The sequence below is a fragment of the Trematomus bernacchii genome, unplaced genomic scaffold, assembly GCF_902827165.1.
Source record: "Trematomus bernacchii unplaced genomic scaffold, fTreBer1.1, whole genome shotgun sequence".
Taxonomy (NCBI): Eukaryota; Metazoa; Chordata; class Actinopteri; order Perciformes; family Nototheniidae; genus Trematomus; species Trematomus bernacchii.
The window spans coordinates 1,613,499-1,633,765 of record NW_022987332.1 but is presented as its reverse complement, the minus strand read 5'-3'; the positions used below and the strand labels follow the sequence as shown (position 1 = coordinate 1,633,765).

Genomic DNA, 20,267 nt, shown 5'->3' with positions numbered 1-20,267 from the left:
AGATTATATGAGTAAAATGTACAACGTGGTGCTAATACAAACATCCAGTAATGCAACTGAAGGGTGGCGTTCACTATCGTTTCTATACAGGGAAGCAGAAGGAGCAGAACCATTTTCAAATGCTGCCACTGCGCCCACAGCCATCTTAGTTTGATTTACTCTGATTGAATCTCAAGGACTGTGTGAAAGATGACTTAGAGGGTGGTTCAGGTGCATTGGGTCCTGATAGCGCTGTGTGAAACATGTTATGACAGCAATCATATTCCTACCATCTCTAAGCGGTATGAATGGGGAAAAAAGGTGTGAAATGTAAATACTCTTGTTTTCTTAGCGACTGTGTGGATTAGTACAGGACCAAAACAACTCTTCATGATTCATTTTGAAAACAGAAGATAAGAAACCAGATTAAATCAACACAGCAGTTTAGCTCATTCAATCTGCAGTAGCTGTGACCAGAAGACACATATTTACTGAAGTGACAATTGAACCATCACGTTGAAATGGAATCTTTTCAGAATCAGGGTTATTGCCATTAAACAGACGAGGAATTTGCCTTGGTGTAAAACTGAAACCTGGACTTTAATGAAATGTATTATGTCTACAGATTTCACATAACTGTATTAAGTAAGTTGAAAGCAATAATTATTTAGTTTAAATGGGTTAAATGTAATATTATTGCTTTCAAAAGCCCACATTTCAGCCTTGCCTTTCCTTGCCTATTATAAAAAACTATTTCATAAAAACTATTATAACATTAAAATATAGAGAAATATTAACATGAAATATAGATACCAAAAAACTTTGTACAGTATAATATGACAACAAATATGTGCAATATTGTTATGAAAAGTGGAAAGCTGTGCAGATATTTAAAGAGGTAGCTTTGTTTACAAATGAGTCTTCTTTTGCAGCTGGTTGCCCTGGGAGAAATGTAGTGTGGACAGAGATCAAGTATGCTGGCCAGAATTATAGAGGGACAAGCAAACAAGCTGAATAAAAGATGAGGCTGTGTGTCTCATTAGGAGAGAACAGTGTATGCACATGCATGGTGAACAGGCCAGCACACTACAGCTGACTGCACCCCCCCCCCCCCACCCCCTCTCTGTCACCAGCAGTACACACAGCAAGCTAATTGCATGATAAAACAATTGATGATTAATTATTACAGCGTTTCTTCCTCTGAGCTCTCCACATGGCAGCTTGAGATAATTAAATCTAATCAAAGCGTGCATCAGGAAGCTGCTCACTTTGCAGCAATTCAGCCAATTTTCTGGAGGCCATGGAATCTTCACACGGCACGACTACATTCCATTAATTAATCTGCAGTAAACATTGTTCAGTCATTAAACGAGTAATTCAAAATGCTTAATGTCATGCCGTGATTGACTAACTTTCTTAATGTAGCTGCGGTCAGGGAGAACTCGCTGCCAGCTTGGCAGGAAACTCTCCTTGTGAGTGTGTTTTTAAAAGCAGCCATTCGTGGATCAGGGTTGGTGAGGATTTTTGAAACAACAGATTACAATATCGCGTGTTGTTCGTAAATTGCAGATCAGGAAACATTTGTACTTTTTTTATCTGTCCAAAAATGTGCTTAAAGTTTCTTCAACTTAGCACAAGACATGGCTGATAGCTTCGTCCTTATCAGTGCTGGACCTGATGGCTGCAGGCAACACCAAGACTTGAAACCAAACAATACAATATACTTCATCCATAATACTTGTAACTCTTGCATTATTTTCTCAAATTGTATCGAAAAGACATAAAAAATAAGGTTGAATATATTGCAAAATGTTACAAGCTACATTTAAAAGTGTATCTTTCCACAAATAGGTACATCTAAAATTAGGAAGACTTATTACTGTACATTGAAAATACTTTTAAGCATGAACTATGCTGAACGGTGCATGGGATATTGAAGGGCAATAGAGCAACCTCTCCAATGCCATGAGAGACAGAAAAGGAAAACTCAGCTTGGTTGAGACCAAATATAACCGTTAAGCCTGGTGATGAGTCACTGACAATAGAAACAGCTCTGTAGACCACACTGTCACACAGCCTTGGGGAGAAACACATTACAAGTAACAGGATTACATAATCAGGATACGATAAAAAAACATAACTGTATTCCCTTACAGGTACATGAAAAAATACGTAATCAGATTACTGTTACATTTCTAAACATTGGGATCACTAGCAGGATAACAGTGTTATTAAAACTAAAAAGATCATACAGTGTTTGTTGTAAAGGATCAGATGTTATCTCTTCTCTTAGGTGACGTTTACACGAGGACAAAACTGCTTGTATCTGCATAGTTTCTCTTGCGTATAGCCCTATTATTTACACGAGGCCGTAACAAACGGACCCCACAAACGATAACGGGTCCCAAGGTGGATAGATTTGCAAATGAAACTCTCTGGGGGGTCAAACGAGTCCGTGTAATCGCCTCTATACGAATATTTCCTGAAAAAATAACGATAGCCCCACCTCTCCCCGCCTCTGCTGCTCACTGCTGTAGCATGGCCAGTAGCTACTGTCAGTAGCTACTGCTAGTACTACTGAAAGTAGCTACTGTCAGTAGCTACTGTCAGTAGCTACTGCTAGTGCTACTGCTACTGACCATGCTACAGATGTTAGTGCAAAATCTACAGCTCCTCTACCACAACCATCAGCAACAAGTGGACATGGAGAATTACATGAACTACATGTTGCTAAATCCACCGCGGGGCATAAACAGAAGGGTAGCCATGGCAACATTGCTCCGGGGCTGCTCCGGGTCTTCTTCGCTACTTTTGGTGTATTTTGTGGCGGAAGTTACAGCGCCACTTACAGTCCCGGCATATGTACTACAGCGTGTCCAGCGGTCTCGTTTGAACAGACACGTTAAATGAAACGAATGCATGTGAACGGAAGACTTTTTTGAAAGCGCATACTGTGCATAAACGCAAACGTTCCCGTGTGCATATGGCCTTAGAGCTGTACTGTTCTGTAGGATAATACTTTACGTGTGAATCTATATGCCTACTGCCTGAATCTGCTTTGTGGTTTTCACTTTCTTTGCTTCATTTGTTCAGTTTTTAATTCAGCAGGTGAACCTATATGTTCATACATTTTGTGTGAGACCTTAACTGTGTGTATTAAACTGAAACGGAGCATTTTCTGTAAGCGCAGATTTTATTTCTTATTTTAATTTTTTAAACTGTAGTATGTGTTTCAGTGGCGATGTATAGGCTGCTGCCTGAATATGCTGAATGAAAGGCAGGTCTTCATATCAAGAATATCATTTCTGATCCTAAATATCCTGGTTTCTGTTTTTCTAAGGTCACAATGTTCTGTTGTCTTAATACACATATGGGTTTGCTGTAGCTCAGTCTGTAGGGACTTGGCTTGCCGACCGAAGCCCTGCTTCCAGTCTCGATAGGACCAAACATATTGTTTTTTTACCATTTCTCCTGGTGGTGGAAGCCCTTTCGCTCTACCACCTCTTCATCACTAAAGGTCGTGTTTGAGAATGTGTGTGTATTTTGGGGCGTATGTGTGTAATTGTATTGTAAAGTGATCAGGTTTATATTTTTATACTCAGATTAGATTACTGATTACTTTTTTTTACACGTCACTTGTAATTGTAATGGAATTACTTTTTTTAAGTAATCCTCCCAACCCTGCTCCCTTTCAGTAGGAATCTGTCATTATGTCTTTGAAGATAAAGCTTAAAGCAGGAATTAGAGGTTCTGTTCTGAAGAACCAGACCTCCTGCTCGCCTGTACACCAGACAGTCACCTACCCTTGCTGAGTCTTCTGCATTTCAATGTGATGTTGCAGGTGCCTTTGGTGTCCTCCCACTGTGACTTCAGCACACCCACCCCCCCCTCCCCCTACGCTCACTGGGAGGTCTGCAGCAACCTTTGAAGGCCTCAGGTCAGCGGCGGTGGAGAGATGAAGACGTGCTGCCTGATCCTGGCAGCTCTGCTGCTGCCCAGCAGCCACGCAGGTGAGTCAGGACATCTTCTGAGTCTCATCTATGCTTTCCAGAGGGGGGAGGAGTACTCAGATCTTGTACTTAAAGTGGACCTATCATGCTATATTTGAATAATATAGTGTAGGACCATACCTATATAAGGCATATTTATACTTTTTTTTTTTCAAAATACCAAACAGATCATGCATTTTAGCCATGCCTCATTTTGCTCAATTTGGAAAATGTTAGCCCTGTTTTTGCAAGGGCAGATTCAGTGAGAACAGCACCACCTACAGGCCTGGCATATGTACTACAGCGTCTCCAGCGCTTTCGAACGGCAATGGCCGTGGCTGTCTCCTCCTGATTGGTGGAGTTGGCCCAATAGCCGTAGCGCCACCGTCCTGACGTCAGGACAGTGTTCAAATCTGGATCAGTTTTTATCAGATCCGTTGCAGCCCCTTTTTTAGAGATTTGGGTATGGAGGAAAATAGAGAGGGTTGTGTTTTCTGAATTCTGAATTAAAAATGTTACTCAAGTAAAATTAGAAAAGTATTCTCATCAAAATATAGTGAAAGTACCAAAAGTAAAAGTAGTGATTGTGCAGATTGGTCCATTTCAGAATAATATATATGATATGTTTTATAATGATTGATCATGAAAGTGTTCTCAAAGCTGGTAAAGGTGCAGCTATTTTGAATGACTTTGTATACTGCAGGGTAGCTTGTGAATTTACTCCAGGTGGAACTAAAGTCTGATTTAACACTTGATTATATTTCACATCATTCATCCAGATCTGTAAAGTAACTAAAGGTATTAAATACATGTAGTGCAGTAAAAGTACACCATTAATCTCTGTATTATTCTGGGGTAGAAGTACAGAGTAGCAGAAAATGGATATAAAGTGCAAGTACCTCAAATGTCCTTGAGTACAGTACTTAAGTACTTCTAACCTGTTACTTTACACCACAGTGAGACGTACAGTGTGACACAGTCAATGTTGACCGTTTAGATAAGCTCTCTCTGTGTTCTGCACGTCTCTCTGCCTGCGCGCAGCTCTCTTTATCATAGGCTCCAGCTTGTTACATTGTTATGGACTCCTGTACATTGCTTCAGTGCATTGAAGTATATCATATCCCAGGGGTAACGGCTGTAGCATCTGCTCTATACGTAAACATGAGCAGCTGTCGAGAACTATGATGGATTATTCCCTGAGACCCTGAATGCAGCACAACATGATGTAGATACAGAGGAGCCCGTCATGTGAGCAGGCTGTTGTTGCCTTCACTGAACAGCAGTACAGGTCATGTGGGGACTCTGGAGTGCATAAACAAGTCTTTTGGGTCAAGCCTTTATGTCATAAACATATGCATAGGAGACACACACATAGTGAGTGTTATTCAAATTGAATGTCTTCACACACGTCTTGTACAAATAAGGCTGCATGAGCCATAGGAGCACATGTTAAAGGTCACCTGTTATGCAAAAGCCATTTTTTCATGTCTCTTCTACATCAACATGTGTCCCCTCTTCCTCATGTCTCTTCTACATCAACATGTGTCCCCTCTTCTTCATGTCTCTTCTACATCAACATGTGTCCCCTCTTCTTCATGTCTCTTCTACATCAACACGTGTCCCCTCTTCTTCATGTCTCTTCTACATCAACATGTGTCCCCTCTTCTTCATGTCTCTTCTACATCAACATGTGTCCCCTCTTCTTCATGTCTCTTCTACATCAACATGTGTCCCCTCTTCTTCATGTCTCTTCTACATCAACATGTGTCCCCTCTTCTTCATGTCTCTTCTACATCAACATGTGTCCCCTCTTCTTCATGTCTCTTCTACATCAACATGTGTCCCCTCTTCTTCATGTCTCTTCTACATCAACATGTGTCCCCTCTTCTTCATGTCTCTTCTTCATCAACATGTGTCCCCTCTTCTTCATGTCTCTTCTTCATCAACATGTGTCCCCTCTTCTTCATGTCTCTTCTACATCAACATGTGTCCCCTCTTCTTCATGTCTCTTCTTCATCAACATGTGTCCCCTCTTCTTCATGTCTCTTCTACATCAACATGTGTCCCCTCTTCTTCATGTCTCTTCTACATCAACATGTGTCCCCTCTTCTTCATGTCTCTTCTACATCAACATGTGTCCCCTCTTCTTCATGTCTCTTCTACATCAACATGTGTTCCCTCTTCTTCATGTCTCTTCTACATCAACATGTGTCCCCTCTTCTTCATGTCTCTTCTTCATCAACATGTGTCCCCTCTTCTTCATGTCTCTTCTACATCAACATGTGTCCCCTCTTCTTCATGTCTCTTCTTCATCAACATGTGTCCCCTCTTCTTCATGTCTCTTCTACATCAACATGTGTCCCCTCTTCTTCATGTCTCTTCTTCATCAACATGTGTCCCCTCTTCTTCATGTCTCTTCTACATCAACATGTGTCCCCTCTTCTTCATGTCTCTTCTACATCAACATGTGTCCCCTCTTCTTCATGTCTCTTCTACATCAACATGTGTCCCCTCTTCTTCATGTCTCTTCTACATCAACATGTGTTCCCTCTTCTTCATGTCTCTTCTACATCAACATGTGTCCCCTCTTCTTCATGTCTCTTCTTCATCAACATGTGTCCCCTCTTCTTCATGTCTCTTCTACATCAACATGTGTCCCCTCTTCTCCATGTCTCTTCTACATCACCATGTGTCCCCTCTTCTTCATGTCTCTTCTACATCAACATGTGTCCCCTCTTCTTCATGTCTCTTCTACATCAACATGTGTCCCCTCTTCTTCATGTCTCTTCTTCATCAACATGTGTCCCCTCTTCTTCATGTCTCTTCTTCATCAGCATGTGTCTCCTCTGTGGAAAGAGACTCTGAAAGTTTCAGGAACAAAGATTCTCTCTCTTTTTGATCCATTTATATAAAAACCTGTCTGAAAATGAGCTGATCAGATTTTGGCCACTTGATGATGTCATAACGATGTTTTGTCTTGTGTAACCATTAGCCAATCAGCAACCAATGTAACCCCCCCCCCACCTTATCACCTGAATCTCCTCCTAGAGCACCATTGAGTTCTTTTTAACCAAATGTCTCTCAGAGGGGCGTGGGGAGGGGCTCCTTATTTTCATCTACAGTAACAGAAAAAGGTTGACCAATCACAACAGAGCTAACCAATCAGAGCAGACTGGGCGAAAAGAGGTGCTGCAGCACAGGCAGTATGAGAGAAATAAAGAGCTTTTTGAACATTAAAGCATGGAGACATGTCCCAGGAGAGACACTACATACTGATATGATCCTGAAAAAGAGCAGAATAAGGCCCCTTTAAGGAAAAATATATCTTTATATTAGGAGATAGACACATTATAAAAGAATGTAGAATCAAGCCTATACTTACATGACGAGAAAGATGGAAATTATTCTTATTATTTGTTATTTTGGTGTGTCATTTGGATAATTAGATTCTTTAGATAACTTATTAAATGGCTATAGTTTGGCTGTTTTTTATTCAAAAAGTGAAAGTGTTCGGGATGCAGTATTCACCTGCTGTGTCACAAAAATACCACAAACACCTCCAGATATCCAGCTGAACAGGTGTTAGAGGATAATCCCTGCATCCAATCCATTTCTCAGGAAGAGAGAGGGTGTTTGTGTGTGTGTGTGTGTGTGTGTGTGTGTGTGTGTGTGTGTGTGTGTGTGTGTGTGTGTGTGTGTGTGTGTGTGTGTGTGTGTGTGTGTGTGTGTGTGTGTGTGTGTGGTCCTTGAGGCATTAGAAACATTTTTCCACTATAAACTTAACACAAATATCTTAATTCTCTGTCACTGTTTTTGTTTTGGTTGTTGTTGTTGTTGTTGCAGTTTCACTCTGACTGCACGGAGGCTTATGGAGCTCTAAGAAAATATTTGTTAATTACCATCAAAAAAGCCTCTCCATCTGAGAAGGCTTTTTATTGGAGGGTTAGGGGCTTCATCTTAATGAGGAACTCAGGCAGGGTTGCAGTTACTTGAGTGGAAGTGGAAGTAATAATAAGAGCTCTATCTTGTCTTATGAGACATTTTGGTATAAATTAATGAGTATTGTGCTGCTCTCTGGACAACTGGTATAAAACAACAGTGACTTTTACCTCTTCAAATTAATTAGATTACATGCTTCCTTTTTGGTTTTGGAAATTGTCTCACCTTTTCTGCTCATAACATCTTCAAAACACATTTCACAGCTTGTTTTGGTTCTTCCATTTTAAAGCTTGTTACTTTTTGGCATAGAGAGCCGAAGTCCCTCCCTTTCCGGTGATCCACCATGGGACCTTATTTTGGAAAAATGATGTATTGAAGTCAAGAGAGAGAAACATTTTCTTTTGATCCCGTTTGAATTGAGCCATGAATTACACATATGATGCTTGTCAATCTTAAAAAATCATTTCCAAGTAAAAAAAGTCACAGTTTGTCGTAAAACTGTGAAGTAACACTTATTTTTGTGTAAAACTGCTCAATGAACTACATCTCTGGTCTCGCACAGCACACGTCACCATCACCAGAATGAGGTGAAAAGTATTAAACGAGGTGGAAATCATTACACGTCTGGGCATGTTGAGAGCTGCTATTACACAAAAGGGGAGTTAGTCCAACCCAGTCTCACGGCATTTCGTGTTATAGTCACGACATTTAATCTATTGATTCGTGTTCACCAACACGATTTCCTCCTTTTGTTCGTGTCACACAGAACGATTTTAAAAGCAATGTATTTCTATTGGTAGTATGTTTCGTGCCTGCAACACGTCTTTTTGTCCGGTCGGGTCTTGGAAGACCAGAAGCTGTGTGGTTCATAAAAACATGTTCTTACTCAATATCAAGCCACGATTATTGTTTTTATTTTAAATCGTATAATGTCGGACTTTTTTTGCCGTCCTATGGTTGAAGCTCAGTGATTGGATGTTTTAGCCGCAATGCACGTTGGGATATGGTGTTTATGCGATATGAAATCCGAAAAACATTTACAAAAAAGAAAATAATACTTTAATCCGAGTGTTCTTGCTTTTCTCTTTGGAGGTCATCACATAACGGCATTGTAATACACCGTTCGGCTGCATTACATATTACACATCTGCCGTAGTTCTTTATTTATAGAGCCCTGATGAGAAGACTTCTGGACACACAGGAAGCACTGCCACCAAAACTGAATACGTGACGTGGATCATAAATATATCAGCAATTAAACAACATCTTACATTTCTTTTCACACAATACGTCTCCTTGCAGTATCAATACTAATTCGGCTGACTTTTATATTTGATCCAATTGGTAGATAGGTTATATTTACACCATAACGGTGCACAGCTGATAGAAAAGGACTTACTGTATAGTTTTTAAAGATATTACTGATTTTCTTTGAATATAAGAATGTAAATACTGAGTTGAGAGAATAGTCAGGGGATTTGGGTGATGGGAGACACATCTATGGAATCACAATTTCAATAGCTTACTGTTAAATGACGGATATACCTTTCTGTCTATGATGTTTTACAAATCAGATATTAATGTGTAGAAGTAAAACATGTGAAATAATATAGCAATATCCTGTACAATTATGTGAAAACATGAATAAAACTACACATCTTCAGATGTTATACATACACAAGTGTCCTACACTAATAATACAAAGTTATTATGGCATTGTCTGTGCTGTGTGTACCTTATTTGTAACATCTTCAGACCTTTCCAACTCCTCAACAGTTGCCTGTCTTTGACTGTTGCAGGTGTAGGTTCAAATATAAAAAAAATACATGTGTGGATAACAAAATACATCCGTCATGAACTAAGCTGGAAACGTATACTGGAAAGTATAATTAATTGTGTTAACACTGTAAACTTGACAGTTTTATAACCCCTAGTGTTTAACAGCACGTTATTGCATTTTTTTGTACATGCAAAATATGGAGAAAGTAGAAGATCAATGATAGAAATATAGAATATAAAAAATCAAGAAGATACTGTAAGTGATCTCTAGAATAAAACAGTTTAGTGCTGGATGTACAAAGATATCAACAGGAGGATGTGCAAAACAGACAAACTAATTAACCTTTATTTAAACATTAAAGAATACTTTAGGTTAAGGTCTTCTTTTAAATAAGAAAAAAGCTTTGGGGGTATCAACAGATAAATATTAAGCCTGACAAAGTACTTAACGTTTAATATATTGCTTTCCTGCAATGTTAACTATGTTGAAGCACTTATTTTAACTGATATTATACATATTAATTATACTACTATGTATGTAGATAGTATAAGAAATGTGCAGAATATGTTTAATGGTGGAGGTACACAGATATCGATAGATGTCTTGTAATGCACTGTTGAGGAACCTGTGACCCAAGTTTGTCATCATTGCATAACTACACCGTAGTTGTGTATATGATATGTCAATAAACCTTAGAAAATCTTGAAATCTTGAAAGGGATGTGCAACATAGCCATTATATACAGTTTTTAATTAACGAGTAATGAATATGCTTTATAGAGATCTGCAGATAAATGTTTAGTCTTCTCAAGCACCAACTATCAAATATCTCGCCTGATTGTTGGCACCTTCCCTGAATTTTACTCAGGTGTAACTAAAGTCTGATTTAAGGGTTGTTAAATCAGAATCTGCAAAGTAACTAAAATAAATGTAGTGGAGTAAAAATACCAGGTTAACCTCTGAATTGTAGCGGAGTAGAATTACAAAGAAACAATGAGCCGTCATGTGGGTATATATTAATGCTTCCCATTATGGACACAAATAATGGGCAGCATTAAATAATGTTATAAATGTGATAACACCAATGTGTTTCCTATCCCCTAAACCTCCAGGGATGTACACAGTTTAATACTGGCAACTTCTAATTGTGGGAAAAACGTCTTTTAAAACTACAATTCCCAGTAGAGACGTGCCATAGAACATGTTGCGAAACACAATAGCCAGCATGTGTAGTTCTGGGGGGGGGGGGGGGGGGGGGGGTGGCTGGACCCGTTCGAGTCCAGTTTTGGATAGTCTGCCGTGGGTTTCATTCCATTTCAAAGAGCTGTCTGACGCTCGGCGTAACCTTGGCACACTGCCACTCCAACATCCAATCCCAGTGCTTGAAGATTAATCACAGGGTTTGTCAAGCAACGGGACTCTAGTCCCAAACGATAGCTGAGGATTATGGGTAGTAGTCTTCGGACATCCTAAACTCCGAAATGTTTTTCGGATTTCATATCGCATTAACACCATATCCCAATGTGCATTGCGGCTAAAACATCCAATCACCGAGCTTCAACCATAGCTGAGGATCTTGGGTAATCAGTTCAGTGGGTGTGTATCGCAATGATCCTCGAAATGTCCCTTATAGGCCTACGTCTGTTTCCGGTGACTTTATTTTGAAATTCAGTTCAGTCAGACAACTCACGTGTTTCTTTAACATGTCTATTAGAAGCAGCATATAGTTGAGTTTGGCGACTAGGCTCGGGCCTCATCACTCCATAGATATACATAGCACCATGAGTGAGGATTAAATAACTAACCCCCCGGGCCTACAGGTGGAAGCTGGGGTGGTGGTGGGGCAGGCAAGCAGCAGCGACGTAGAAGTAGCTGCAGCAACAGCAGCAGCAAGCAAAGCATAGAGAGAGATCTGGCAGGTTCAATAGAGCGGCATATAAAGGAGACTGTTTGGTTGGTTGTAGAGTGGCAAGGGGCGTTATGTATGAATGCAGCATAAGTGCTCGAGTTGACTGCCTGAACTAGCTCGCAGGCTTCGCCCCATTTCCTGACGGACGCCAAAAAGCCAGAGATTATAGAATTAAACAAATAAATAAAAACAAGGATAATTGTGTGTTATTGTTGAGTAAATAACAGTGTGTTATTTAGAAAAAAATATTTTAAAAATACAGATGTCAGTATCCTGAGGCTCTGAGCCCCATTTCTTTTCCTCACGGACAGCAAAAAAAGTCCGACATTATACTATTTAAAATAAAAACAATAACCGTGGCTTGATATTGAGTAAGAACATGTTTTTATGAACCACACAGCTTCTGGTCTTCCAAGACCCGACCGGACAAAAAGACGTGGTGCAGGCACAAAACACACTACCAATAGAAATACATTGCTTTTAAAATCGTTCTGTGTGACACGAAAAAAAGGGGAAAATCGTGTTGGAGAACACGAATCAATAGATTAAATGTTGTGACTATAACACAAAATGCCGTGAGACTGGGTTGGTTAGTCGGTTCCGTAAGAGCCAGCATGCGGGACCGGCTGTACAAGGTTTCGGTGAGTGTTAAACGAGTGCAATGTGTGTTTAATACTTTTCGCCTCATTCTGGTGATGGTGACGCGAGACCTGAGATGTAGTTCATTGAGCAGTTTCACACAAAAATAAGTGTTACTTCACAGTTTTACGACAAACCTTTTTTTTCTTGACTTGCAAAATGATCTTTTAAATTGACAAACATCATATGTGTAATTCATGGCACAATTCAAACGGGATCGAAAGATAATTTCTCTCTCGCCATTGACTTCAATACATAATTTTTCCGAAATAAGGTCCCATGGAGGATCACCGGAAAGGGAGGGACTTCGGCTTTCTATAACTGGGACAAGGTTCCATAATAACCTTTCAGCAATGTGTAATTCAAGAGTGTCCCTGGGCAGGCAGTTCTCTGGAAAAGGAAATACAGCCTGCAGCTCTCCACCCTTCTGCGTTTAGCCCCTCCCACCAGAAGAACACAGCTTGTGCTTTTATAGTTACTTTATTTTGTACTTTATTTCAAAATATTTGGACGTTAAACAGCCAAAATACATCAATGTCACATCAGAAAGCAAATTCTGATGATTTAAAGAAAATATAGATACAGTCCTATAGTGACATTAAAGAGGCCCTATTATGTTATCGGGGTGTTCCCTCTCCTGTAGTGTGTTCTATCGGTCTTTGTGCATGTCAATGTTCTGCAGAGGCTACAATCCCTGTGTTCCCTCCAGAGGGAGTTTCTCTCCAAACTCTCCTTTTATTGACTCTGAAGATTAAATACATTTAAATATATTGGTGACCAGTTTACCTGAGTGCTGTCCTCTCAAGTTATGTATTTTTATTCAATAATATTGAATTTCTCTTACTGAAGCCACTTATGATGACTTTAGACAGTTCCCAACTTATTTTAGTTTTACTTGCTATGTTACGCTCAGTTATTATCCTTATATTGCCTGTGATTAAAGCGAAAAAAACAGGTGTAATGCTTTGAAGTCTTTATTTTTCTTAATTTATTTTTTGCAATATGATTCTCCCTGACTCACTGTACCTGTGCTGATGGTTTCTGATGAAGGTCAGGCTCAGTTCTTTGTGTGATCGTAAAACAGCAGCCAACCTGCAGCCACAGATCTCCAAGAACTGAGTTCAGACACTCACACAGAATTGTGCATGAGAATATCTGCTGATGAGGAACTTTTATAGGCTGGATGAAATCTTATGCCTTTGGTATTCATGTTATGTTTGTATAGGTGTGTTCCCCTATATCCATGCTTCAAATTAAGGTCAATTGAAATATAAGCAGAACAATGTGGATTAGAAAGGGGTAACACTAGATAAATTACTGCAACAATTACTGCAGAAACGTAATTTGTACAGCAGGTTAAAGCATGATAGGATCCAGTCTGCACAATGTGTTTGGATCGTGGGCCTTTATCTCCCCCGTGACCTTCGCTGATGAGGCAACATAATGTGCAACAGCCGTACAAATACATATTTCACGATTGTATAGTTATTCTTCTACTATGTCGCTACATCCAACACTCCCTCAGCACATTCCCGATCAACGTTGCTCCCTGGCTTTTGGCAGCGAGTCAGTTGCATTGTATAGCCTTTGCAGACCATTTACATGCACACTAGCCTATATCACATTCTACAGGAAAGGAAAAATAAACCAAAAAGCAGAATAGGGCCTACGATACGATGCGATAATACTTCATTTTTAGATCGAGTCTGACATTTTTCCATCATCACAGCATCTCCATTTGCAGCATTAAAAAGGACAAATATTTAAGACAAGAAAGAAGGAAACAGACATTTAACATTGCATCAAGATCACTGAAGAGAAACATGCTCAAGACCCTCTACATCTACATTAGATCAGGGATTTAAATCAGTATTTATTTTGAGGATTGACTGGTGCACAAAAGAATGCTTCAGTACAACCTCATCAAATCGTGGGACCCTGTATCTCCGATTTGATGGGAAAAACTAATTCTTACTGTTCAGGTCATGGTTGGGGTCGGAGATGATGTTGTTGGTTTAAAAATACCTGTACATGTGGACTAGCTCTCAGTATGCACAGGAATATGAGTCATTGCAGGACAGCAGACACCCCTCCACAGACATTCTGAGTTCTGGAGAGCCAAACAGCCGTCACTCACAGACAGAAGAAGCCGTTTGATTGCACGTCAGCAGCCAACACTCTCTGTTAGCCCGCTGGGAAATCAGCCCCACTATTCAGGTCTCTGGCCACTCAATGCCATTGACGGATCCATTAGGTGAGAGGGAGATGAGGTAACCACACACACCTGAGAGCAATAGATTAAACCTCCATTGGACACACTGGATGGTTACACACAGCATCTCAGTTCTGTGCTGACAATAACAGACACAAACCAAATGGGTCCATCAATCACTCTTACTCTGGAATGAGCAGCCTAATAACCTTGTGTGCTATCTTATCCCAATTTAGGTAATAGCTGAAAAAGTTATAGTATTTATATAGTATTTACAATGGAAAGAAAAACCTTTTCCCTGAAACTTCAGGAAAACCAATTTAAAGAAACCTGGAAATTGTTAAGGGACGACCATCACTTGTTCGATCGTGCTTTTGTATAATCCATGCTGGCTTTTGTGTTTGTCTTTTAGCCGTAACACAAGCAACCCATGTATACTGCTCTATTTCTTCTTCTTCTTCTTATTTTTTTGCTCATGTATTTACCTATTTATTGTACGTTGTTGTGTTTGTTACTTTTGGGTCACGAACAAATATTGAGCTTTTAGCTGAGCAAAATGACCACAAATTAAAAAGATTACAAATAAAAGCAAAAGTGATAGAACCCCTGCTCCCCACCAGAGAAATGAGCCTGTACACCCATCCAGGGTCTGCTGAGCCCCTTGTTCAGGGTCGCCTGCTACCTGGCTGACAATGCACCCAGCCCCAGTGCCTCTCCCTGTGGTGTGCCCGCAGCGCAGCAGTTATTTCTGGCTGAGCTTGGCACCAGCCACACATGCTCCACTTCCAGTTCTGGCTCTGGTGAGGGGCAACTGTTTCCCTGTTGGGGGAGAGGAGTGGCAGCTCCTTCTTGGCCAAATCATACTGTCAATCATTCTTGGTCTGGTTCCTTCAATCTTCTTTATTTCCTTATAAGGATCCCAATTAGCACTAACATTGGCTATTCTTCCTGGGGTCCGCACACAAACAGTCTAACATAAATCAAACAAAACAGCTCTTCATCTCATGCAATCAAGTACTAAATAAATAATTGGTGTGTTTTCTGTCTCCTGCAGTGTGTCCTGATAAAGAGCCAGGACTGCAGCCATGGATGCCGGGACACAGCGAGGACCACCGTGTTACCATCGGTTACGGCAGGAAGGTCCTCCTCACATCTTCAGCTACGGTCCACTCCATTGAGATTCTCAGTGGCGGTAAGCCAGAAGAGTCAATATGGTGTCAATCTTTCACAGTGAAATGCTGTCTTTATCTTATGTAATGTGACATATTAAGTGAAGCAGAGTATGTCTGGTGGGTATAGTGATTTACCCACGAAGGACAGGAACAATTCAACACTGTAACAAATATACACATTTACTCCAAAACCCTACAAATCCTTTAAAAAAAAGCAGCTATTCCTCTTTTAAAAGGATGGTCAAGTTAAGTCAAAATAATAAAACACTGAATAAGTAAGAAGTCTATTAAGTATGAAGGATTGCTAAAATAAAAAAACAACAGACACAATACAGAGACACAATTCATTAAAAGTACTCTCTCTGAAACAATAGACCGCATAAAATAATCTTTTTCATTTATGTTTCTCTCAGTTGCTCTGCACTGTTGTTGTTGTTGTTGTTGTTATATATTGGATATAGAATGACATAGATAATTCAAATAAGTCACGTAACTACATCAGTTTATTAAATGATAGAACAAGCGTCCCTTAAGATGATGAGTTAAGCTTTCTGACCACCTTACAATGCACTGTGGTTTTTGCTTTTCTATTTGTGTGTAAATCAATCATATTTTAAGGGACCATAGTTTGGTATTGTTTAAAATGTATGGGTTACTAAGATTTAATGTTATAGCCGATTTACAGCTTTACTGTATCTTTTCATTACAGCATTTATTATGGGCATCAGTGCTGCTCAGATAATTTTACAATTCTCAGAGAGCAGAGCGCTTTCTGCTACATTAACTGTAGAAGCACTCGCTCAACATGATCTATGTCTTCATTCTCACTCACTCTGACTTTCATTTTACATTTAATCAAAATAATTCAATAAATCTTGTTGAAACCTGGTAACACAGGTGGTTGGCCAGCTACAGCAAGTGTGTGTGTGTGTGTGTGTGTGTGTGTGTGTGTGTGTGTGTGTGTGTGTGTGTGTGTGTGTGTGTGTGTGTGTGTGTGTGTGTGTGTGTGTGTGTGTGTGTGTGTGTGTGTGTGTGTGTGTGTGTGTGTGTGTGTGTGTGTGTGTGTGTGTGTGTGTGTGTGTGTGTGTGTGTGTGTGTACACGCAGCCTGAGCCCAGGGCTTTAAATGGTAGGAAGACAAGCCTGATGGCACTGAGTCATGAATGCTCTGCCAGTAGGTTTACTTTTCTTCCACCCCCTCCTCCCTCTCTCTCTCTCCTCTCAGGAAAGCTGGTGATTGCTGACACCAACCGGGCCATACTGCTGCGAACAAAACACATTCTGATTGGGAACAAAGGGGAGCTGCACATTGGAAGCCGAGACTGTCCTTATAAAGGCAACCTCACCATCTCCCTTTTTGGAAGGTACAGTTGTATTAAATGTAGCTTATAAACATAGAGAAGAAAAAGAAGAAGAAGAAGAAGACATACTTTAATAATCCCTCGAGGGCAAATGTTCACTCTGTTGTTATGCATATTGCACCTGAAACACAGAGCACACACGCACAGGACCTACTCACATTTGGACTCTATACAGTACATACATGCACATACACATGCATTAATGGAGCGGATGCTAAGCAGGGGGTCTGCCATGGTTTAGCAACCAAATGCGTTTGTGTTGGTGCAATACTCAAGGACACTTTGGCAGGGCCCAGGAAGTAATCTCTCATGATACCAGTCCACTCCAATGACCATAAGGTGAACATCTGGTTCCCAAGCCAGGTCCCTCCGCACTGAGCTACTGTCGCCCTCCATCACATGTTAGTGGTAAATTATTATTAAGCCGATGTCGATCAGACAATAAATCTTAAAGGTGTAGGTGTAGGTGTAGTATTTTCTTATAGTGCAAATCCCATGAGACCCTTTGCACAATACTTAAAATGTTCTCCATATACATGACATAATAATCAGGGGTGCACATAACTTTCTTAGTGAGTTACTCAAATGAGTACCAGGAGACAATGTTTGGTACTCAGGGCTGCCCACGCAAGGTTCTGTGTTCGGCCCCTCTGTTTCGCGAACGTCGACGGGGGGAGGGGGCGGGGTGTGGTATTGAACGTCGACGGGAGGGGTGGAGGTGGGCGCTAGTGGAGCACTCGCGTGGAACTCGCGCCAGAAGTTGTGGCACAATTCCGTTGTACACACCGACGTTAACAGCAGCCCCGTCTGTGCGCACGGCGACCGGCTCTGTCGTCCAGTGATTGAAGCGCCTTCTGGAAATGCTTCACAAGTCCGCCGGTACGCAAATGCGCTTAGTGAGACAAGTGACGGTACGCATTTCAGATGTTTGCCGCGCATGCGTACCTGCGTACCAGTTATGTGCACCCCTGATAATAATGGCATTTCCATCAACATTAGCTGTATTTTCATGATTTAAATCACTATCATAACATATCATAATAAACATTATAGCTTCAAAATATAACATGTGAGCATAGTCACTGTGAGCATATTAGCATGCTAACATTAGGCCTTAGCTGAAAGCACCTCTGTGGCACTGCAGCTTTACAGTTGTGGGCTGTTAACATGACTTTAGACCAGGGGTCGGCAACCCCTGGCACGCGTGCCACCATTGGCACGCGGGCCGTAACCAGTGGCACACTAGGAATAAGTGTGCAAAATATTTACATTGTATTTTCGGATCCTGAACGAGACCGCCGGCAGAGCGCGTCTCCCCCTGCAGAAGGAAGCCATGCATGCAACGCAGCGCAGAAGGATAACCCCGCTCTTTTTAACTCCAGTCGACTTTCTGCTGCTTTCCTCCATGGTGAAACTATCAGGGTGTAGCGCACTTCACACATTGCAGTACCCATAAGGAGCTGTACATGCCGCAGTTTTTGCGTGGCTGTGTCTTTAGTTGAAAACCCAGTGGCGATCTGTTCATCTGTCATCGAAAATAATATGCTACACAGGGGCGGACTGGCCAACTGTGTGTTCTGGAGAATCACAGTATGTCCGGCCGTCAGCGAACCGGGCCGGTCGCCAGCGGGCCGTTGACGACCGGGCTTGGTTCGCTGACGGCCCTCTATTTATTTAACTGTGTTTAAACTGCAGAGGTCCACAGCTTCCCCGCAGCGAGGCTCCCCCCGCCCTCCCGTTGACAGTTCACGAACGTCGGCACACTAATCAGATTTCTTTTTCTTAAATGGCACTTCATATCAAAAAGGTTGCCGACCCCTGCTTTAGACTATAGGCGCGTTCACACCGGAGTACTTTTCCCACAATAGTTCATCAGAACTACGATATATTTGCGTTCACACCAAAAAGCCCCAGGAACTAAAGTAGTTCAAATGAGTTCATCTGACCCGCTTTTCAGTCCCTGCTAGAGAGCAGGGACTGTCGTGGGAGAAAATAGTTCATACGTCTGATTGGCTGTGCGGAATGCAAACATCGCCCCGTGAATCTCTAGAATCTTTTTTGAAGGCCGCCATTGTATTTGCTCGCATTAAGCTCAGCACAGCGCACCAACGAGTGGATTACTTTTGTGAAAGCAGTTATTATGGCAACACTAAATAAATCATCGGAGCGGTGGAGTGATGAGGATGTGTCGGCGCTTCTGGCGATTTACTCGGAGGACGCGAAGAGCCGCTTTCAGAAGCTTCTACTGAATGCAGTTTCCGTGGTTCAGCAAAGTTAGCAGACCTGGCAAAGTCATGTCGGGACGAAGGTAAACTAAAATACATGCACTGCACTGTTTTAATCTGCACAATACTGGTCTCAGATGTACTTTTATTTGCTCAGTAGATCGAGCTAGCCATGCTAGAACTGGCTAACATAGGTCCAAGCTGGCTAACAACATCTAGCTAGCTAGCTATTCTCAGCCGTGCCCGCTATGAACACGTTTTGACTTGTGAATAAGTGTGCAATGTTCTGTAATTGCTTCACTAACTCATGGCACTAATCGTGTGTTTCAGGCGAGGTGTTTCTCTCTGGATTGGAAACTAGTTCGCTTTTCCCTCCGGTATAAAACGATAATATAACGTTAGCAATTAGCATGCTAGCTGGACATAATGCTACCTCTAACAATACATTGTAGTTGCTATAATTTCATCATTTGCAACATTCATTCTACATGTTAATGGTAAAAGCTTAAACAGTTGATTACCTGCATGCCACAAAGACTGATGTTCTAATATTTTGCACATTTAAGCAAAAATGTAATTGAAATTCAATTTATTCTTCCTTTTTTTTTATTGATTGTTATAATTGTACTCAGCCATGTTATGTTATATGTCAATCCACTTACACTGTAACTACTCTGGACTTGAAAGAAGGCTACGCATCTAACTGATGTCCACTAATCCCTATAAAACAAAGTTCAAGCATACATTAAGCACAAAACAATAAATAAGGGCACTTTGATATTTATTTGATATTATTTGATCCTATCTTATCTTCTACTTTACACCTGCATTTTGTACACTGACCCTGCCTGCACCATGTCCAATGTTGTCTCTGTTGACAACCTACTAGGCGATTAAACTGATCTTGTATCTTGCTTATTTCTCCTTATGAAAGTGGGCACGCGATGACAGCTTCCTTGACACCATCATGGCGATGGACCGCCGTGCCATGGTCAGCAAGGAGAATGAGGACCTGCGTGCCAAGGAGATGCACGACGAATGGCTGCTGCATTCACACAAGGCCC

The 20,267-nt window shown here is 41.0% G+C and overlaps 1 protein-coding gene across 1 annotated transcript in view; it reads left to right on the top strand.

The window, feature by feature from the left end:
* cemip (cell migration inducing hyaluronidase 1) overlaps positions 1–20,267 on the top strand; it is a 200,242-nt gene that overhangs the window by 97,857 nt on the left and 82,118 nt on the right. Inside the window, exons 2-4 of the mRNA XM_034127484.1 lie at positions 3,821–3,989; positions 15,501–15,638; positions 16,843–16,981. Coding sequence (XP_033983375.1) covers positions 3,935–3,989; positions 15,501–15,638; positions 16,843–16,981 — 332 coding nt within the window. The 5' untranslated portion in view covers positions 3,821–3,934. The remainder of the gene's footprint in view (positions 1–3,820; positions 3,990–15,500; positions 15,639–16,842; positions 16,982–20,267) is intronic.